Source organism: Quercus robur, chromosome 10 (assembly GCF_932294415.1).
Source record: "Quercus robur chromosome 10, dhQueRobu3.1, whole genome shotgun sequence".
Classification (NCBI taxonomy): Eukaryota; Viridiplantae; Streptophyta; class Magnoliopsida; order Fagales; family Fagaceae; genus Quercus; species Quercus robur.
In genome coordinates, this window is record NC_065543.1 from 45,968,388 (window position 1) to 45,991,765 (window position 23,378).

At 37.4% G+C, this 23,378-nt stretch overlaps 2 protein-coding genes across 2 annotated transcripts; one reads left to right on the forward strand and one right to left on the reverse strand.

Annotated features, from left to right (window-relative positions):
- Nucleotides 1–6,750: 6,750 nt before the first annotated feature.
- On the reverse strand, nt 6,751–8,751 carry LOC126704236 (uncharacterized). Its single transcript, XM_050403253.1, has 2 exons — nt 7,744–8,751; nt 6,751–7,506 (listed from the first exon to the last, which is right to left on the reverse strand). The coding sequence occupies exons 1-2, from the start codon at nt 8,749–8,751 to the stop codon at nt 6,751–6,753; spliced, it is 1,764 nt and encodes a 587-aa protein (XP_050259210.1).
- A 3,993-nt stretch (nt 8,752–12,744) lies between these two features.
- Nucleotides 12,745–16,902, forward strand: LOC126702426 (GDSL esterase/lipase At5g62930). Its single transcript, XM_050401124.1, has 6 exons — nt 12,745–12,907; nt 12,998–13,075; nt 14,040–14,180; nt 14,810–14,886; nt 15,882–16,046; nt 16,441–16,902. Exons 1-6 carry the CDS (start codon nt 12,809–12,811, stop codon nt 16,607–16,609), a joined length of 729 nt encoding a protein of 242 aa, XP_050257081.1. The 5' UTR covers nt 12,745–12,808; the 3' UTR covers nt 16,610–16,902.
- Nucleotides 16,903–23,378: the final 6,476 nt, after the last annotated feature.

Consider the following 23,378-nt stretch of genomic DNA (forward strand, 5'->3'; position numbering starts at 1 on the left):
AAAATAGAAGTAGTATAGTGATTTGATCATATTATATATATATATGTGTTTACAAATTGAAAATTGCATGATTAAGTAGCTGTAGGGACACGATTCGTAACGACCCAACACGATATTGGGTTCGCACGTAAATAGGCCCAAACAATATGATTTGTAGAGCGTGAGTGTAAAGAACTAGGTTAACTTTTGTATAATAAAAAGACTCACCCTCACGTATATTGAAGGCCCAAAGCTGGCGCAACGATCGTTTTCTTTGGTAATCGATACAGTTCTTTTTCTCTTTTCGCTCTTCTTCTTTTGTCTAGGTTTTCTTTCTTTCTTTTTTTGTTCCGATCCCCCCTTTTGCATGTTCTTCTTTCAGTTTATATACCACCCTTTGCGTTCCATCCTCACCGCACTCGTGTAGGTTGGGTTCGGAGGATTTCTTTTTGTCCCATCTAGTACCTCCTGGAACTTCCTATGGGCAGCTGTAAGGCTGCCTTCTTACTGTTCAGGTATCACCTCCACATTAATGTGGCCAGAGAGTTGGTTGAGAGGTCATTAATGCGGAGGCAGCTGTAGTTATAGATATTTGTTTATCTTTTCCTTTTTACCCTTGGTCTGTTATCCTATCTTCAGTGGTGACATAATTCTGAGGGCTGGTTGCAACAAGACCATGTCCTGATCGTCCTCGGACGCATACTGCCGAGGAGTATGGCGTCCTCGGACGAATACAGAACTCTACCCTCGTGATATTGACTACCACCCCCCTCGGTAATTGCCTTATGACCTAACCTGGCCTCCTCAGACAGATATGCATCCTCGGATGGGCCACAGGCCCAACGACCCTGACCTTAATGGGCCTATTGATCGAATGGCCCCCACAATAGCCCCTCAAAATCCTACTTTTCGACTCCTCGGGAGAGAAGGTGGATTTTGACGTCATAAGCCCGTACCTATGCGTGTTTTGGGGCATGCCCCTGACGCTTCAGCATCCCGATTTTGGCAGCATTAAATTTTGGCAACGCCCTTGTCTCCCACGTTCGACGGTGAGATTTAAATCAAACGGCAGAAGGCCTCCCTTGTTTTGTGAGCGGGAACTTCTTCATCCTTACCTCCCTTCAGGGAAAAGGAAATAAAAGGGAGAAAGAAAAAGGAGAAAGGCGAGGAAACGGTTGTAGCAGTATCTGAGTCCTCAGACGATTTCGGGATTTTTGATCAACCCACAAGCCCCGAGGAAGATCCTGACGAGATGGGGATACAAAGAAAACCCCAGAAAAGCTTGCTGGAGCTGATGGAAGGTCAGCTGGGAAAGAGTGCGCCTACAAAAACAATACCATCCCAGGCTTCATCTCTTCCAGTTAGGTCTCCTCCTCCTGCTCCTCACCAACCTTCTCGGCCATCACCACAACCAGCGCTTCCTAATGCTGCTGAGCAGTAAAGGCGCAGGGAACAGAAGGGCAAGGATGTGGCAGACACGAGCAAATCTCGTCCAACTCGAGAGGAGGATGCTCAACGAGCTGCAAAGCAGCAGAAAACCAAGCACCAAGCCGCGCAGGGCCAGGAGAAATCTGACTCCCAACATCTTGAACCCCAAGCATGGTTGCCAGCACCCATGCATGGTGGGGAGCCCCTGCGAGATGACGCATCTATAAGGGACTTTAACGGCAGTATAGGGTGTCATGTAGCCTCGGCCATAGAGGAAGCCCTATTGCTCCCAAAAGATATGGCCGAAATAAAGAACATGAGGAAGAATGAACTTGTCCTCGACAACAAACGATATTTGGGCATGGTAAGGAGCTAACTTTTATCTTTCTCATTCTGTGACTGTTACTCACCAATATGCACCTTTCACTGACTATAGTGTTAACCCTTTTTCCTACAGATCATCTAAAATACTTTCAAGCTAGATGAGATGCTCAACGCTTGTTCCGATCAGCTAGACGATGAGAGAAAAAGACGGACAACGGCTGTACAGACCTTGTCCAAATTCGAACAGGACTTGGCCGATGCATAGAAAAAGTTACAGGCCGAAGAGCAAGCTCGCAAGAGCGCCGAGTCGGCATTAGAAGGCTACCAAAAGCAGGCCGAGAACCAAGGGAAACTTCTGCAGGAGGCGAATGCCTAACTAAAGAAGACTAAAGAGCAAGTCCTAGTCCTCAGGAAGCACCTGGAGGAAACTCAGAAACTAAGGAAGTGAGCTGAAAAGTCCAAGGAGCAAGCGGAGAAAGCAAAGATTGATGCCGAACAAGCAATGAACGAAGCTGAGCAGAGAGGCTACGAGGTTGGTATAACTGAAACTGAGAAGGCTTTAAGAGCCGAGGTTCTGGAGGTATGCCGTATCTACTACGTAAGGACTTGGAGCGAGGCTCTTAACCGTGTTGGGGTTGAAGCCTCATCTGAGTTACGTAAGCCAGAGAACGTATTCTATCCCGAGGCGATTCGCCCCTCAGTTCTTCTACCCCATCAAGCTGATACTCCCTCTTCAGTTATTAACCTCAACGAGGAGGTTTCGCCTCACAGTTTTCCTCCCCGTAGCCAGCCGGAATTAGCTAAAGAGGGACTTGCCCCTCCAGGAGCTTCCCCAGACAAGACCACCACCGCTTCGGAGGCAGAGACGACCTCCCAAGGTTTTCAACGGGATTTGGACTCCACAGTTCTACCAACTGGGGATATTACCAAGACCAAAGAGGGAATCACCCCTTCGGAGGCAGACATACCAGCCAGCCAGAACCTAAAAATCCAATTGAAATTGAAAAAATAGAACTTGTTTTGTAGCTTAACTAGACATTTAGTAGGGAACTACCTTGCTCATTTTCTTATCACTTTTACTACTTTATGTTATTTTTGTACTTGTTCACTTCGTTATTGTAATTTGGATAGGTTTATTTCAACTATCTTTTGCTTGTATGGGACAATTTTACTCACACACATTGTCAATCGATAATCAGCAACAGGCAATAAGCATTAATACAACAGGGTCTTAGGGAGACATTTTTGATATGCGCGTATTCTTTCCAATCAATTGCAATTCAGTACCTTGATTGTACGCCAACTTACGTCCCAAGATCTCTCTTTGATTCCCCAATGAGTTGTTACAGGGCGTTATTTCCCGTTAAGTTTGCGATTAGAAGCTCTATCACAACTCAGTTACTGTTTAACACTTCAATACACATCATAGGACGTTAATTTTCACCAAGTTTGTGGTCCGAGGACCTGACATAACTTAGTTTCTGTTTAACATTTCAATACACATTATAGGACGTTAATTTCCACTAAGTTTGTGGTCCGATGACCTGACATAACTTAGTTTCTGTTTAACATTTCAACATACATCATAGGACGCAGGAGTACAGGATATATGGTTGACGTAAATTAAAAGAAATATCTGAATTGAAACACTTTTATTAATAATAATACCTCTTGAGATTATTTACATTCCAACGATGAAGTACAGCTTTTTCATCTAGGTCTTCCAGATAATAGGCTTCTATTCCCGCTACAGAAATGATTCGATATGGCCCTTCCCAATTAGGTCCCAGTTTTCCCCAATTTGGGTTCTTGGTGGCCCCCAGAACTTTTCTCAGCACCAAATCCCCTACGGCTAACAGCCTCATCTTCACATTACTATCATAGCCCTGCTTGAGTTTATGTTGGTAGTAAGCTAGTTGAACCATCGCGCTCTCCCTTCGTTCTTCAATCAGGTCCAAACTTTTCTCCAACATCGCATCATTACTATCCGGAGAGAATGTACTGGTTCGTAACATTGGGAATCCAGTTTCCAGGGGAATGACAGCCTCGGCCCCATAGGTCATGGAAAAAGGAGTTTTCCCCGTCGAACGTCGGGGTGTTGTCCGATACGTCCAAAGCACATGTGGCAATTCTTCCACCCACTTTCCTTTCGCGTCATCCAGCCTCTTCTTAAGCCCATTGACTATGACTTTGTTAACAGCTTCAGCCTGCCCATTGCCTTGTGGATAAGCCGGAGTGGAATATCTATTTCTTATACCCAGTTCCGAACAATATTCCCTAAAGGCATTGCTATCGAATTGGAGTCCATTATCTGAGACAAGAGTGCGGGGAATTCCAAATCGTGTAACAATGTTCCTCCAAACAAACTTCTTCACATTTACGTCCCTAATGTTCGCCAAAGGGCTCAGCTTCAACCCATTTAGTGAAGTAGTCTGTGCCGACCAGCAGGTACTTCTTGTTTCCTATGGCTTTAGGAAAAGGGCCGACAATGTCCAGCCCCCACTAGGCAAAAGGCCAAGGGCTAGAGAGAGGGTTAAGAACTCCTCCCGGTTGGTGGATATTCGAAGCATATCTTTGACACTGATCGCACTTCCTAACGTACTCCTGCGCTTCATTTCGCATATTCGGCCACCAATATCCTTGTGTGAGGGCTCGACATGCTAGAGACCTTCCTCCTGTATGGCTTCCACAAATACCCTCATGCAATTCCTCCAGGATTGACTCTGCTGTCTCAGGAGGCACACAGAGCAGGTATGGCCCAGAGAAGGACCGTTTGTATAACTTTTTATCCTCAGATAACCAGTACCGAGGAGCTTTCCTTCGTACTTTCTCAGCTTCCACCTTATCTTCGGGCAATATGTCACTTTCAAGAAATTTTAATATGGGATCCATCCAGTTTGGCGACAGACTGGTTTGATTGATTTGGCAAACCTCCTTTTTTGGTGAGGTGGGGGTACACAGGTCTTTGACGATAATCACCTGAGGAAAATTTCGTACTGAGGAGGTGGCAAGGGTTGCCAAGGAATCAGCGTGGGTATTTTCACCTCGAGGAATATGTAATACGTCGAAAGACTCAAACTTCGTTCGCATACGCCTAACCCGGTCCAGATACCCTTGCATCCTTAGGTCTCGGGCCTCCAACTCTCCTGTCACCTGGCCGACTACCAACCTCTAGTCTGAGAAAAACTTCACTGCCTTTCCACCCATTTTATGGACCATACTCATTCCCATTATCAAAGCTTCGTATTCTGATTCGTTGTTAGTAGCCGAGAACCCTAATCTTAACGATTTCTCGATGATGACCTCTTTGGGGGATATCAACACTAATCCCAATCCTGCTCCCCGTTGGTTTGCGGCCCCATCCACGTACACCCTCCAAAAGGACCCACATTGTGCGGATATTAGACCAACCGATTTTTCATCCATGTGACCTTGATTCACATTAACTTCTTCTGGGCATTCGGCGAACTTGGCCACTAGGTCGGCAAGGACTTGACCTTTCACAGAGGTGTGAGACATGTATTTGATATCGAAAGCTCCCAGAATCGTGCCCCACTTAACAATTCTCTCGGTGTAGTCGGCACTTCTAAGTATGGACTTAAGAGGTAGCTGGGTCAAGATGACCACGGTATGGGCCTGAAAGTAGTGCGGAAGTTTGCGTGTTGCATGGACCACCGCCAATATGGCCTTTTCTAATGACAAATATCTCACCTCGGCCTCATGGAGGGATTTACTTACATAATAAACTGGCATTTGGACGCCATTGTCTTCTCGTATCAAGACGAAACTAACTGCATGAGGGGCTACCACCAAATAAGCAAACAACACCTCATCCACCTCAGGGCTAGACATGATAGGTGGCCTGGACAGGTATTCTTTCAACTGCTGGAACGCTTCAGCACACTCCGCGGTCCATTCAAATCCTTGCCACTTATGTAATAGGCGGAAAAAAGGACGACACCTCTCAGCCGACCTGGAGATGAACCGATTCAACGCAGCAGTCATCCCAGTCAGTTTCTGCACTTCTTTTGGATTCCGAGGTGCTTGCAAATCGTTAATGGCCTTAATCTGGTCTGGGTTCACCTCAATTTCTTTATGGGTCACCATGTACCCCAAGAACTTCCCGGAACCGACACCAAATGAGCACTTTGAAGCATTCAAGCGTAACTTATGTTTTCTTAGTATCCCGAAGATACTCGTGAGGTCTTCCACATGTTCAGACGCCATCTTACTTTTCACAACCATATCATTGATGTAAACTTCAATATTTCTACCCAGTTGCGGCTCAAACATCTTCGTCATCATGCGTTGGTAGGTAGATCCAGCGTTTTTCAAGCCGAAGGGCATCACCTTGTAATGGTAATTCCCAATCGGGGTCACAAAAGCAGTCTTTTCTTGATCATCGGCGGCTAGCGGTATTTGGTGATACCCTTGGAAGGCATCCAAGAAACTCATTCTAAGGTGTCCCATGGTCGCATCCACCAACTGGTCGATCTTCGACATGGGAAATGGATCCTTGTGACAAGCCTTATTGAGATCCGTGAAGTCGACGCACACCCGCCATTTTCCCGTCTTCTTTTTTACTACCACTGTATTGGCCAACCATTGAGGATAGAAAACTTCCTTGATAGCCCCAGCCTGTTTGAGCTTGGCGACTTCACATCTGACCGCCTCGACGTGTTCCTTAGACGGTCGCCGAGGAGGTTGCCTCCTGGGCAGAACGGCGGGATTCATGTTGAGTCGATGAAAAATGAAATTCGGGTCCACCCCTGGGGCTTCATATGGATTCCATGCGAAAACGTCTACATTTGCTCGGAGGAATTCCAACAACCTCGCCTTCTCTTGTAAAGGCAACTTAGTCCCAACCTGAAAGAATTTTTTCGGGTCATCAGCAACAACTACCTTCTCCAGATCTTCACACTCTACCCCATTGGCTGGCACGTCTAGGCCTGATACTGGGGACTTTAATTGCTATAATTCATTGTCGGCCGTAGCTGAGGTTTCTGCTTCTGGCCGATGCTATATAGCCGTGACTAGGCATTGCCGAGCAGCCGCCTGACTCCCTACTATTTCCAACACTTGGTCCCCGGATGGGTACTTCACCTTCTGATGCAAGGTTGACGAGACCGCTTTAAGGGTGTGAAGCCAAGGTCTGCCCATAATAGCCGTGTATGGAGAAAAAACATCCACGACAATAAAGTCCACCTCCACCACATCCGTACCTGCCTGCACGGGCAGCCTAATTAGCCCTTTAGGAGTGACCAACCTTCCCTCGAAACTTACTAGAGGAGAGTTATAGGTTGTTAAGTCCTCTGGGTTCAAACCTAGCCCCTTGTACAAGTCTGGATACATCACATCCACAGCACTACCCTGATCAACCATCACTCTTCTGACATCGTACCCGCCAATCCTTAACGTTACCACCAAAGCATCCTCATGGGGATGTATGGTCCCAACCATATCCTCATCTGAAAAGCCTAGAATCAGGGGGACACGCTTCTTGGCTCTCTTCAATGCTTGGGAATGATCCTCGGTCGGGGATCGGGACATCGACAACACTCTAGCGGGGCAAGATCCAGTCCTCCCCGGGGCCGCAAAGATAACGTTAATCGTACTCAGGGGGAGTCTTGATGAAGCGTCCCCGCGCACTTCTGAACCTGCTTGACTCGCCCTTCCACTGGAGTGATGCAAGAGTTGTTTTAATTTCCCTTCACGGACCAACTGTTCCAAGTGGTCCCATAAATTCCTGTAGTTATCCGTCGTGTGCCCATGATCCTGATGATAATGACAGTACAAGCTCGGGTTGCGTTTCCTAGGCTCTCCCGCCATTTTGTTCGGCCATTTGAAGAATGGCTCATTCTTTATCTTCTCCAAAATCTGCCGAACTGGCTCTCGAAATACTAAATTAACAACCTGGGCGTCCGCCGAACCTGACTGCCCAACAAAATCCCTCCGTGGTCGGCTGTTATTATAACGGTCCGACCTGAAATCCCTCCTCTCCTGAGGGATCACCTTGGCCTTTCCTTTTCCCTGAAGTTGATCTTCCTCTACCCTTCTGTACTTATCTATTCTGTCCATCAGTTGGCGCACACTGGTGACAGGTTTACCCGTCAGGGATTTCCTCAAATCGTGATCAGTTGGGAGACCAGCTTTGAAAGTGGTTATAGCCACAGCATCGTTCTTTCCCTCTATTTCGTTAAACATTTCCCAGTATCTATCCGAGTAATTCTTGAGAGTCTCGCCCTCTCGCATAGACAGAGTCAACAGAGATCCCAAAGGCCGAGGAGTCCTGTTACATGTAATAAAGCGAGCACCAAAAGCCCGAGTCAATGTTTTGAAAGATCCAATAGAATTGGCCCTTAAGCTGTTGAACCACCTCATCGCCGTCGGGCCCAAACTCGATGGAAAAACTTTGCACATCAAAGTTTCGTTTCTAGAATAGATAGCCATCTTTTGGCTGAAATAGCTTACATGTTCCACCGGATCCGAATGGTCGTCATATAGAGAGAACGTAGGCTGATAGAATCGCCGAGGATGAATCGCATCGTCTATGTTTCTCGTAAAGGGCGACTTGGAAATTTGACTCAAGGCTTTGTTCATGGCATCGTTTCCCAAGCCCTTACTAGGTGGACTTCTACGCTTACGTCGATGGCGGTGCTCCTCTTCGTAGGAGAAAGTCTCGCTTGGCAGAGTTCTTGATCTCCGCTTATAACTAGCTCCATTCGACTCCTCAAATGATGGTTCGGAGCAAGGTGGGGAACGTTCTCGCCGTGCATGGCGCAACTCTTTCTTCAAATCTGCAATCTCACGTTGCAGATTCCCATCATGCTTCGCGTGGGAGACGTGACTCTTCCCCCGAGAGTGGCTCTTGGTGGTATGAGTTGTACGTACACTCCCCTCATGGCCTTCTCTCCGTTCGGGACTCTTTCGAGGATCACCATGCTGGGAGCCCCTTGATTCTGCCTGGTGCAAGTTGACATCCTCCTGATGCGGTCCCGCCGCGGGGTGATGTGGACCCATTTCCTCCATCAGAAACGTTGCACTGGAAGTCCTTTAAGTTAACACAAGCTCTCCCCACAGACGGCGCCAATTGTAGTGACACGATTCGTAACGACCCAACACGATACTGGGTTCACACGTAAATAGGCTCAAACAATATGATTTGTAGAGCGTGGGTGTAAAAAACTAGGTTAACTTTTGTATAATAAAAAGACTTACCCTCACGTATATTGAAGGCCCAAAGTTGGCGCAACGATCGTTTTCTTTGGTAATCGATACAGTTCTTTTTCTCTTTTCGCTCTACTTCTTTTGTCTAGGTTTTCTTTCTTTCTTTTTTTGTTCTGATCCCCCCTTTTGCATGTTCTTCTTTCAGTTTATATACCACCTTTGCGTTCCATCCTCACCGCACATGTGTAGGTTGGGTTCGGAGGATTTCTTTTTGTCCCATCTAGCACCTCTTGGAACTTCCTATGGGCAACTGTAAGGCTGCCTTCTTACTGTTCAGGTATCACCTCCACATTAATGCGGCCAGAGAGTTGGTTGAGAGGTCATTAATGCGGAGGCAGTTGTAGTTATAGATATTTGTTTATCTTTTCCTTTTTACCCTTGGTCTGTTATCCTATCTTCAGTGGTGACATAATTCTGAGGGCTGGTTGCAACAAGACCGCGTCCTGATCGTCCTCGGACGCACACTGCCGAGGAGTATGGCGTCCTCGGACGAATACAGAACTCTACCTTCGTGATATTGACTACCACCCCCCTCGGTAATTGCCTTATGACCTAACCTGGCCTTCTCGGACGGATATACATCCTCGGATGGGCCACAGGCCTAACGATCCTGACCTTAATGGGCCTATTGATCGAATGGCCCCCACAGTAGATAATATAGATAGTCATGTTTCATACCTACTAAAAAATGCATGTATCCTTAAATTTTATTTATTTATTTATTTTTTATTTTTTACATTCTTGATTGTGTGTTACTAAAAATATTTTTCCCTTTTTGTTGGACATGGTTTCAATTGTTGCAAAAACAACTAAATTTGAGTAAAAATGTCATATTTCAAATAAATTGTTTCTCACATAAAAAAAAAAACCGATTGTTTCTCATATAAATCTTAGAAAAATGATATTAAAATTTCATTATGCTTACAATTAATTAATTTAATAAAACAAACATATTTATTATATTAGTAACCTTTCTAATTACATAGAATACATACTACAGTGTTAGTTCCACACACATATGCCCACACACACGCACACACACACAAAAGAGTTAGGAAATTTAAAGGATTAAGATTAATTTTAGTGAATTCACAAATATTTTATTTTTTATGGCTTTTGTGATAATTATTGTCAAAGGAACTAAACATGAGTAAGAATCTCATATTCTAAATTTATTATTATTATTCCAACTAAAAATTATTTTCTATATAGAATTTATAAAAATAATCATATAAATTCATTTAATCTGTATATATTAAGAGGATTCAGAAAGTTAGTTATTGTTTTGTTTTTTTGTTTTTTGGTCAAAAATACCCCTAAATTAATTAACCAACAACTTAAAAATGGGGTTAAAATAGTAAATTAACAAAAAAAGTTAGTTATTATTTTTTTTACTGAATACTCCTACCTAAAACTTAAAAATGAGGTTAAAATAGTAAATTGAAAAAAATAATAAATTTATATTTTTACGTCGAAATGTCTTACTGCTTTTAATAAACTCCTGCTTTTAATAAACTCCTACTTTTATGTTGATTTAAATTCCTACTTCTACTCATTAACTCCCTACAAAATAGGATCACTCTTTTGTTGGTTTTAAAACTCCTCAAATCTACAAAACTCACCCTAAGTATTCATTTTTTTTACCCAAAAAATAGAAGAGCGCGCGTGCTCAGAGGCTAGTATAAATAATTAATGTACAACAATTGATAATTAATATATGCATTTACTTTATTGTCTAATTCAATGAACTAATACTTTAATACAAATGCAAATTTTGTTGAAGTAGAAAACAAAATAAAGAGAACTTCAAGGAATGCATTATACGGCACAACCTCATACTCTCTAACATGAGATCTATGCTTATATATATATATATAGATGTCTATGAGAAACACAAAATTTTAGTTTCCTTTTTTGAGGTTGGAAGAATAGAGAAGTGAACCAGCTCAAAGATTTTGATGAACACAAAAGTAGGACATTCCCTAGTTTAAAAGCGGAAAGTCTGCAAAATGAGAAGCCCTACTCACCAAGCCGAATACAAACCAGTGGGATTGGTTGGAAGAACTCAGACAGTCAAGCTAGTGAAAAAGATCACTGAATGATCACTTTTGTATTATTGACCCCATTCACGAAACATCAATGCTATTTTCGAGTTCTTTTAGTTTTTTTTGTTCTAGACTTCATCACACCTTTACCTATTTTGGCGATTGGCGAACGACAAATGTATAAATCTCGAATTGGGATAAATTAGAATTTCTAACATTAAACCAAAGAAATAAAGGCCTTTGATGAGGCTAATGATTATAATTATTATTTATATACAATTAATAGAAATATCTTCCATCCAAGTCGTCCTTATAGATTTTCAAGTTTGGGGCGCTAATATATATATATATATATATATTTTAATTCTTTAGTTATTAGGAGGATGAAAGATTTGAATCCTAAATGTCTCTATGAAAAATATTAGTAAGTGTCAGTTGAGTTATAAGACTTTTGGTCATTACATTAACGTTAACCAAGCTTTTTTTTTTTTTTTTAATTGATTATTATTTTTCATTACATTTTATTTGGTTGTTGTTTTAAGATAATTATTTGAATACCATGTAAAAATGTAACATTTCAACATTCACATAATGTCTTAAAAAATTGCCAAATATGGTTTATCCGCTTTATTGATATCGTATTAATGGTGGGTTCTAGTTATTGCAATTGGTAATTTTTTTTTTTTTTTTTTGAGAAAGCAATTGGTAAAGTTTCTAATTGTTGAATAAGAGATGTGGGGTTCAATTCCCGCCTATACTAAAAACCCATTTATTTCAATGGAAAATCTTATGTGGAGATAACTTTTTGCAATCCCCTATATTTGGTATTATTAGTGGGAAAAAAAAAAGTCAAAAAAAAAATTATTTAGCTTGGCATAAGATAAAGTTATTTTTTGCTAAATTTTTCTTAAAAAACAACTTTATCTCACGTGATGCTAAATAAGGAAAATAACTTTATCTCATATGAAACTAAGTAAAGGAAGCTAAGAGATAATTTTTAGCTCATTTTAAAGTCAATGCCAAACATTAAAAAAAAAAAAAAGATAGTTTTTTAGAATTTTTTTTTAAAAAAAAAATGATTCATTTTCCTGCAAATGTTAATATCAAACTGTTTATGAAGAGTTTGAGCTGAGTTTGGGAAAAACTTGTTTTTGCTCTTTTGTATAGCAAACAAAACAAATTCAAACCTAAGTTTAAGTTCAACTATTAAAAAAGTCAAACACAAACATAATAATGTTGGTGTAAACAAGCTTGAAAACATGTTCTCTCCACACTAAAAAAAAAAAAAAAAGCTCAAAAACATGATACTCAATTTTACTATAAATATTATCCTCCTTTTATATGTATATTTATCTAAAAACATTATTATATAAACTTGTGATTGGATTTTATAAATTGTAATGGATTCATATGATATCAAATTATTATTATAATTTATTGATAATATAAACAATCTATTTATAGTAAAAATTCTTAAATAATATAAAATGGTATAAAAATTTAGTGTAGTTTTATTATACATAAAAAAAGAATAAATTAGAAACTCAAACTTATTTGACAAGAAAATTAACTAAGCTTAAAAACATAATCTTGCTCCGTCGGCAAATGTAAAAAATAAAATAAAATAAACAAATCTAAACTTTTATTACTCACTTCCTCCGTACATTTTATATCTATTCACCCTTTCCGAACCTGCCACCTCCTGGCACACGTGTGTGTACCTAGAAGACTCTGGGTCCACCAAACTATACTCTGTTTTTGGCTAAATACAAAGAGAGAGAGAGAGAGAGAGAGAGAGAGAGAGAATGAGGCCTCGGATCGTGCTATTCGGAGATTCGATAACAGAACAGTCGTTTAGATCAGGTGGATGGGGTGCTGCTCTTGCTGACACATACACTCGCAAAGTAGATCCTACATTGATTGTTCTGTTTTTTGTGGCAAAGATTGAGTTTTTAACTATAATCTTATTCTGGTTTGTTTGCAATGTGTTATAGGCTGATATAGTAAATCGTGGTTATGGTGGATACAATACCAGATGGGCTTTGTTCTTGCTGCATCATCTTTTCCCTCTAGTAAGCTTTTTCCTTTTGTTCCTCCCGTCTTTTGGGTCATTGTTGATTCTCTAGCTTCAGATTGTGCTTTGTGCATTCAGGTTGTAATTACTGCATTGAAGCTTCAAATGGGTTTTTAGATATATTGGCATATGTTAATTTTTTTCATTCATACTTGATGATCTGGAGATGGGTTTTTGTTTATTTATATTCTCCTGTTGATTATAGTACATAAAGATCAAAATTTTGTTAAGTTTAAGTAGCAATGGACCAATGGTGGTTATAGGCTTATAGCTAAGAGAGAGAGAGAGAGAGAGAGAGAGATGTTGATTGTAGTACATGTAGATCAAATTGAGTGAGTTTAAGAATCAATGGTGGTTAATGGCTGAGGGAGAGAGAGAGAGAGAGGTTGGCCTAAAGGGTGCTTTGTGCATCTCCTCCTAAAGTGGCTTTTTGGCATAGACTTCCAACTTATTAGGAAATTCTGACCATTGATAACTTGGTTTAGAGAAAAGTCTTCCCAGTGAATTAATGTATCATATGCAAATGATATGAAGAGAGAAGAAACTGAAGAATCCCTAGACCTAGATCATCTTTTTTTTGGTGCATTGTTTTTCCTTCTCGAGTGGCTTGGATTTTTCTGCAAGCCACTTCTGAAGTGTGGGAGGTTCACTAATAACAATAGTCATTTGACTTGGATACGTTAGCGCTTATGAATGTAATATAATAGCTGAACATTTGAATGGATGGAGTGATCTATTAGCAAGATTCTGACCACTTTTTTATGTTTTTCTATTTGTTTGGGTTATTGGTTCTTCTTAGTCTATCTTTTTTTGTTTGTTTTAGTTAGAAGAGGTTCATTGTTGTAACCTTCTTGTGTACTTGGGGGCACTTGGTGTCTTTTGTTGAATCTCTGCTTACTTTAATAAAAAATCATTTTGATCCTGTTCAGCTCAAGTAAGTTATTAACATTGATCCTCTGCAGGACTCTACAAAACCTCCTGCTGCTGCAACAGTTTTCTTTGGGGCTAATGATGCAGCTATCCTGGGGAGAACCAGTGAACGACAATATGTTCCTCTTGAAGAGTACAAGGAGAATCTTAGAAAAATTGTTTTTCATTTGAAGGTTCAATTGTTGTTCCTCTAACACTTAAAAACAACCTGTTTAGTATCTTGGTTTCCACTTTATAAACATTTTGGGTTCCTTTCCTACTTTCAGCTACAATAAACCCACCAAGATTCAATCTTTGCATACATTAGTCCTAAACCCTAGATTCCCTTCCAATCTGTTTAGAACTTCAAAAGCCACAAGTTCTCCCCAAACTTTGCCATCAATATGCTGTCCTATGTCAGTTTGTTGTCTGAGCTCTTTGTGTGACTTTAGGAAGTAGGCCTTCTGCATCCACCTAATTTATTGGCTATCACATAAGTCCGTGGATGCAATAAGTGGTGTTTATTAGACACCAAATCCTTTCAAAGATGTTAAATTTTACTAACTTGGGTTATCTTTTTTGGAGTAAAATTTTCTTGACTGTTCTTTCTCTTCTTAACATTGACCTTATCTTAAAGCATAGATTTGGCCTAAAACTATTGGCAAAATCAAAAGCACTAGATTGCATATAGGTCACTTTTTATTTCACCTTGGTGTTCATTGGCAGATCTCATGCTCCATTCATTTCCTAGTAAGAGGCAACTACAGAATAAGTGCCTAATTATTAAATCTGGTTCTCATTTTGTTTTGGGATTTGGTTGCAGGAATGCTGCCCTACCATGCTAGTTGTGCTTATTCCTCCACCACCAGTTGATGAGGCTGGCCGAAAAGAATATGCACAGTATGCACCTTCTCATATCAAATTCAATAGACTTTTTTTCCCTGGTTTATTGGAATTGGTTCTATGGCCTACACTAGGGGAGACAGATTTGATCCCTGTGTAGGTGGGATTGATCTTAGGTCCCGGGTACAACTCTTCTAAGGGACTTTTCAGCTAATCTGGCTGGCATCTTCAACACATACTGGCACACAGATTGTCAAGTTGTTGCTACCTTTCTACGTCTAGCAATGCCATTGTAATTTCTTGCTCTTCACATCTCTATCAGCTCTACTCACACGCAGTGCCACTAACTGCTGGTTTTAGAGTTGCCATTGCTGACTCCACCATTGGAATTGTCACAACCATCACAATCACAACCTCCATAATCATCACATCATCAGTTCAATGTTCTTTCTTTAGCCTATCTCCACCTACCCTTTCCTCCATCTGTAGTTCCACCCCTGCACTACCACTTTGAACACCCAACAATTTTACTATGACAAAACAACCACCTGATGCCACAATTACTGCCTTCATTATTGCATTCCGCTGCACAAACATGATGTGGCCACCACCATTGACATCAATATTAACAATTTAACCTTCATCACCACTGCCCTCATCATCTCCAAATTCCAATGTCAACACCTCCATCAGTGTAAGCGCCCCCCCACCCCCCCCCCCCCCCCCCCCCCCCCCCCCCCAAAACACACACACAAAAAAACCAAAACCTCTCTTTTCTTCCTTCTTACTGTGGTAGTAGTACTACTCAATATTGGTTGGCATCTTCACCTCTTCTAAATCAATGCTATTCAAAATCCTAGAAGAAAAAAAATCTCCTGAGTAAATCAAAATGCCTGGAGGTAGTCTGGTCTTAACACATGGAAATGCTTGAAACTTGAATACTCTAGCTGCCTCAGAGAATGTTTGAATGCATAATATAATTTTATTTTTGAAATTATTGTTTGTTTATCACTTCACTGTGTTGGAGGTAAGCTTGTAAATGGATTATGCAGATCTGTATATGGAGAGAAAGCAGTCGAACTACCAGAAAGGACAAATGAAGTGACAAGACTTTATGCAGAGCAGTGCATTGAACTGGCTAAGGAAATGGGTCTTCGCTCTGTTGATCTTTGGTCAAAAATGCAGGAAACAGAGGGGTGGCAGAGGAAATTCCTAAGGTTTGTTATGATTGAATCCTTCAACAAGTTCCTGATCTGTTTGGCAGAAATGATACTCATTTGACTTTCTACTTCTAGAATTTCACCTCCATGGAAAAAATGGGTCCTACCAGATTTTCCTTGGGAAGAAGTATTCCTATTGATTTATGACTATTTTAGAGACGGGGACAATAATCTGATTGGGTTCATAAGAAGAAAGAAAAATAAAGAAGGGGATGGGGGTTTGGTAAACCTCTGATTCATGTACCTTTTGTGTGGATGTGTTATATTTAGGGACATCCAAATTAGACAGGGATGATGTACTATAATTTAAAAAGAGAAACCCTTTTGAGAAAACTGTTGAAGAGTTTGTAACAATGGAGAATATGTTCTAATTCTTTTTCCCCCTTTACAGTGATGGGTTGCATCTGACATCAGAGGGCAATGCAGTGGTACACCAAGAAGTTGTAAGAGTGTTTAACGAAGCATGGCTTTCAGCAGCAGAAATGCCATATGATTTCCCCCACCACTCAGAAATTGATGGGAAGAACCCCGAGAAAGCTTTCCAGCATCAATGCTTATGATTGTATAATTTATGACAACTTTATGTGTATAATTTCATTTTAATCTTTGGTCATAATATTGGTTTTTTTGCTTTATTGAAAAAGAAAAGAAAGAGAAAAGGGGGGGGGGGGGGGTTTGGAATGTGTTTCTTGATTTGACTCCCCAGAAAACAAATACTAGTAAATAAGAAATTCCATAACCTTCTGCTAAATAGCCATCATGTATGGATGGCTGACTCTGTATTTGACCTTGTTCATTTGGCTCAGTGACCAAGTTTCTTTGGAAATTGAAACTTATGGCTCTCTTATGTAAATTTGGCTGAACATTTCTTTTTGGATTGAATCTTTTGTTCGTGTAGTGAATTTAGCTTGCTAGGAAATCTTCACTTTAATGCTCCTTGTGCTCTTTAGAAACACTTGGTTTGAGTTTCAAGCATGTCTGCAAGCCTCACAATTTCCTTACTCCTTTTATTTCTTCATTTATAGGTGAGATTATTTAAACTAAAGAGTATTTGTGATTAAGAACTGTTGATGCACAATTAAAGGTTCTTTAATTGCATTGCTTTTTACTAACATCTCTTAGTAAATAATGATTTTTTTTTTTTTTGGTTAAAAAAAATAATTGGAGAAAGAGGAGTTAGAAAATTTGCATGAGTCCATGCAAATTTTTTTGTCTATTTTAGTATAAGAATTTATTTTTTTTATTTTACATATTCACATTTTGAAACATTCCATGTCAAATTATCTATTTTACACTACATTTAATTAAAATATAAATTTTCTTTATTTTTAAAAATGTTTCTTTTTCTTCATACACAACAGCTAACATCTACTCTTTTTTTTATCCTTCATACATTAAGAAAGAATAAACAATTAAATACAAAATAAATAGTGTCAGTGTAAATTTACATGGTTACTGTTGTAAACTTGTAAATATACACAATTATAAACGGACTGATATGGGTCATTTTTAATTGAAATTTTGTAAATTTTACATATTTTTTCTATTATACATGGACTAATTGAATGCTCTTATTAAATAATGTTGGTTAATTAAAATGAGATGAGTCATGTTTCCATCAGGTTTCATTCTCCACCACTAAATTTACCATTAAATTTTATCCTTCATGGCTAGTTAAATTTGACATTAAGAGAATAAGTAAATATTGGATATTTTCAAAGTGAGTTAGATACATTAATGTTTGTTTGTTTGTTTTGTTTTTGTTTTTGTTTTTTTTTTTGAGCAAAAAATAAATTGAATAATGGATGCAATACCACAACAGAACTCACAACTTGTTTCGTATTAAAAAAAAAAAAAAAAAAAAAAAACCCACAACTTGCCCACGTAGCGATATTGTGAGGGATGAATTTATGAACCTACCACTTTTATTTCACCACTTACAATTGTCAAGTGGGCAAATTGTTAAAAAAGTTATGAATTTCATCATGGTATTAGCATTATTAGGATGCCTTTATTATTGAATATATTTGTCAAAAATAGTCAACTTGATTTTTAACGCTAAAAAAGTTCATTTAGCGGACTCGATTGCTAACACATGTTAGTCTTTGTCTATGCCAGGAACCAAAGTCCATCAGAGGGTCTTAATCCATTGGTGAAAGGAGCGATTGATTAATAAATGAAAAGCAAGAACGATAAAGAAAGAGGTAATTGTGGACTCTACAGTATCTTTCAAAAGGAATACATACTGTTCTTTGATTTTGAGCTTGCTCTGTTAAATAGTCAAGTCTGATCATTTCTACCTACATATAAGAGAAGCTGGATTGTTTGGTGTCTTCTGGAATATTTAACTGTTTTCTCATCATGCCATGTTGTTATGCACTTGATAGTTCCAGACTTCCAGTATTGTTGCATATGATATGACAACGTCTCTTTGGTGTTGGGAACTTGGAATTTGGTTGATCAGTTGTCTTAGGCTCTGAGTAGGTCTAATTATGCCTAGATGTTTTGTGTATTTACTATGACATTTTAATTGTTGTGGTAGTTGTTAAGCATCCTATGGGGCCCATGGTTGCTTGCATACTAGAGTTTCCAGATTTCAATGTTGACATTTTCTTTGATTAAGGATGTGAGTACTAATTATAGTCAGGAAACAACTGTTAGGCCATTATCATTTTGTAAATGAGTTTGTAGCTAATGCCTTGAGATTTACACTCTCAAATTCTGAAACTTTAGGGTATAAAATTCAAACATTTCTAGACTTTGGGGAGTAAAATCCAAATATCCCTAAAATTTAGAGAGTAAAATCTAAATTATGAAACATCAAGGTGTGAAATCCAAACACCCCCAAACTTTAGGAGGTAAAATCCAAATTCTGGAATTTTAGGGTGTAAAATCTAAATACCCCAAAATTATAGGGGTGTAATTTGCTATTTACCTTAAAAAAATTCTCCACAAATGCAAAATAATGTTAATTTTCATATGAAATAATCAAGATTCATTGCATGTTCTAATCAAAATTATACATTCTCCCATTTTTCATTATATTGCGTTTTTATACATATCTCACTATATTATAATGTATTACAAAATATTTTGCCATATACAATAATTGAATGTAAAATGAAATATATTTTTTGCAAAAAAAAAAACTTAAAGATTTAAAATGTTGACGGCTTAACTCAAAAATTATATAGTATACTATATCAATTATACTTTATCGTTTTCTTTGGGTATTGGATTAAAAAAAATGATACTTTGTCGGAAAATAATCACATTATTTTGAGATGAGATAGGGACTAATACTTATAAGTCTCAATTACTATTAACTTATAAAAATTTAAAATATAGATGACTTAACTTACAAAATATATATTATACTATCAATTATACTTTGTCGTTTTCATTGGGTTTTGGATTCAAAAAAATATTTATATTTTGTTATAAAATAATCATGCTATTTTGAGATAGGATTGGAACTAATAATTTTAAGTCTCAGCTATTATTATCATTTTTCACTTAACAAAAAAATTGATTTCAAATTATTTAGAAGTAGTCTATATTTATATATCATATACTATATAATAAAAGTTGGGCTTAGAAGCCGTGATTGCGCCAAGTGGCTTCACCAAATTGTAAATTTTTTTTTAGATTTTAAAAATATATAAAATTATTTTTCTCCTATAATTTCTAAGTTGATAAAAATCTTAATTTGATTACCATCCAAATTCTTCATCTAATCCATTTAATCCTTATTTTTTAAGTGTAGTGTATTATAACCCATATTCTTTATCTAATCCATTTAATCCTTATTTGTACGTGTAGTGTATTATTAAAAAAAAAAAAAAAAAGTTTTAACAAAACATGCAACTTATATTAAAAATAAGTGTTTTAACAAAATATGCTACCTACATTCAACCAAACGTAAAATTTTAAAAAGAGATTAAATTTAGTTGGTTTTCTTCTTTGAAAAGTAAATTTAGTTGGTTGGTGCCATACAACTACAACTTACAATTATGTCTATCTAAATATTATCAACAAAGCCTAAAATAATAGGATAGAAAGAAAAAAAAATCCAAAGCATAAAATATTAAAATGTGTAGTAGTGTACGTAGAAATATAAGCTAATGCCATGAAAAAAAAAAAAAAAAACAAAACAAAACCACTTTCATTGGGAAGATATACACATGGGAAGCAATTAATAATAAATTCGTTATCTATTTTTTTTTCAAATTTATTTTGTTTAAATTTATTTATTTTTTGGATAACAAAAAAAAAAAAAAAAAAAACTAATAACATCAACAACTTGATCTTTACCGTATATTAGGGAAAAATATTGTAATTAGCGTTAACAACTTGATTTTTATGGGTTTTTTTTTTTTTTTTTGATAGGTTGATTTTTATGGTTTTTGATTTTAAATAAATTCCTTCTTTTTTTTGCTTTTAACAACTTCTTCACAATTTAAAATTATTGTTTTAAATAGAAACAACTTCTTATCAAAAATTTTTTTTTGTTGAAGTTTACCATGGTTGAAATTTTGTTTGTTGGATAAATATAGGAATGATTATGGATAACAGTTTACCTACAATTATGTCTATCTAAATATTATCAACAAAGCCTTATAAACTAATAGGATAGAAAGAAAGAAAAAATCCGAAGCATAAAATATTAAAATGTGTATCTGTGTACGTAGAAGTATAGATAATCCCATAAATAAAAATAAAAAAAAACCGCTTTCATTGGGAGGATATACACATGGGAGGAATTAATAATAAATTTGTTATCTACTTTTTTTCAAATATATTTTGTTTTAATTAATTTATTTTTTGGATAAATATCAAATTTTTGGATTTAAAAAAAAACTAATAACATTAACAACTTGATATTTACCGTATATTAGAGGAAAAAAAATTGTAATTAACATTAACAACTTGATTTTTATGGTATTTGATTTTAAATAAATTCCTTTTTTTTTTTTTTTGTGCTTATAACAACTTCTTCACATTTTAAATTTATTATTTTAAATAGAAACAACTTCTTATCAACTTTTTTTTTTGGGTTAAAGTTTACCATGGTTGAAATTTTGTTTATTGGATAAATATAGGAATGATTATGGATAATATTTTTTTTATACCATGACTCTCATCTTTAGATTTTCAGGCCACTATAAATAATAAAGCCAGATTCATGATTTTTTTCATTAATATTTGTCCAAGTTTCTATCATTTTTTAGGGTTATTTGTTATTTGTTTTTCTCTCAAATTCAGTCCCTCTTTGCTTCAAAAAATAAATTCCCAATTTTGTTTGTTTGTTTTTTATTATATTTTTCCAGGGAGTTTCCTTGAGGTTTCAAAGCACTCGATCAAAAGTTTTTCTCAAAAAAATTTCTTGAAGTTTATATTTACACATTTTGTTTTGATAGGGTGAAATTTGGTGCCTCCTTTCTCACTTTCAAATACAAAAATTTAATTCTTACATAAGTTTATCTACTTTTATTTTTTAATGTTTAATAATTCGGGTTGTTCATAATTCTTAACTATTATATTAAGGTTACCACTTAAATATGCTTTCAATTACTTTTTTTAATTATTGAATTCAGGGTTTTTTCATTTAAATATGCACTTGAGTTTTAATTATGCAAACTCCCTTTATATTTTTTAGACATCTCCTTTTATATTAGTTGTATAGTTATTTACCATATTCCATTCAATTAATTTTGGACTCATATATGTTATTTTATTTATAAAAACTCAATCTTACACAATATGCATTCATTATATAACATAAAGTAAAAAGTTACTTACTTAAAAAACAAAATAGAGCAAAAGATTACTTTATTTTTGTTATCTATTTAATTTTAATTAATATAAAAATTATTATTCTTTATTTTCATTAATTTACATATGATTCTTAATAAAGCCATGCATCGCACGGGCCTAATATTAGTATACTATAAAACTGAAGCCTTTGATTTTCTATTGATCTCACGAGAATTTGCTACTTAAGGTTTCAAGGCCTTACACTTTTCCACGGTACTATTATTCTTTTTTAACTTTTGACTTTCTACCTTAAATCCCCCTGATAAGCCTCTTTCTCCCCCATTATGTCTTCATTTTTCTCTCCATCTTGCAAACCAAAAAAAAGTCACTGAACCAAGTATATGTTTGAATTTGTATGCACTAGCCACCTCCATCACCTCTCTCTCTCTCTCTCTCCCTCCCAAATGTTAGGTCCTGAAGCTCTGAAAGGAAGGTTGGATGGTAGAACATATAGAAGCAAAAGTAGAGTTATAGAGTTGTTCTTCTTTGAGGAAGCTATGTGCAAGTTATAGAGTTGAATTTGGCATAAAAAATCTTCATACCCAATTTGAATGTAAAGAACTTTGAGGTAGAAAACTGGATGCTGAGGATGAGGTTTTTAAGGGAAAAAAAGAGAAAAGATTAGGTTTTGCACGAAGGTCGAAGACTTGGGCTTTTGGAGCTCTACTTCAATTAGAGCTCGCATCTTTTCTTACATGATTAATGTTTTCTTTCCAATTAATTTTGTGGGTGTCCCTGCCCTCTCATCACCGCTCTGGCTTCTTGATGTCATTGACAGTGGTGGCCCCTTGCTTTAGCTTTGTCTCAGCCTCTCCGGTAGTTTTTCCCCAAAAGTGTTTAAGAGTCTACCATCTTATTTGGAAAAAAATTATGATGTGGTACCATTTAATTGGAGGGTGTAAACAGAGCTATTTACACCAGAGTCTTATTGAATTTAATCTCTTTAATTTATTATGACTATCCAAATTTTTTTTTTGATAGGAATACTGAGAATAATATTATTAAAATGCGTAAAACATTACATCGTGGATAAGAGCTTGCTCTAAAAAGCAAGGTGTCTCTTCAATCCATGCAATAAAATCAATAATGCCGAGGGCATGTTTTGCTAACACGTGAGCGGACTTGTTCCCTTGTCTTTTAACGTGGGAAAATTCCACCCTATTGAAGCCCATGCTGAGATCCAGAATGCCTTGTGTTATAGCTGAGACCACGGATGGAGGAGTAGTTGTAACTTTCAGAGCTTGGATCATGAGCAAGCAGTCGCTTTCCACTACAATGTCTCGTATAATCTAGTGCGAACAACAACCCTGCCTCAATAGTCTTGGATTCGGTTTCAATGGCACCCAGGGGTGCATCCAAGTTTTTGCACATTGCAGCCTCCACCCTACCCAATTCATCTTTGACAATGACACCCACACCTGCCTTCCCATTAGCTTTATCGACCGCACCATCAACATTTATTTTAAACAAAAATCTTGGTGGTGGGGACCATGTCATGGCTCCCTTGATGAT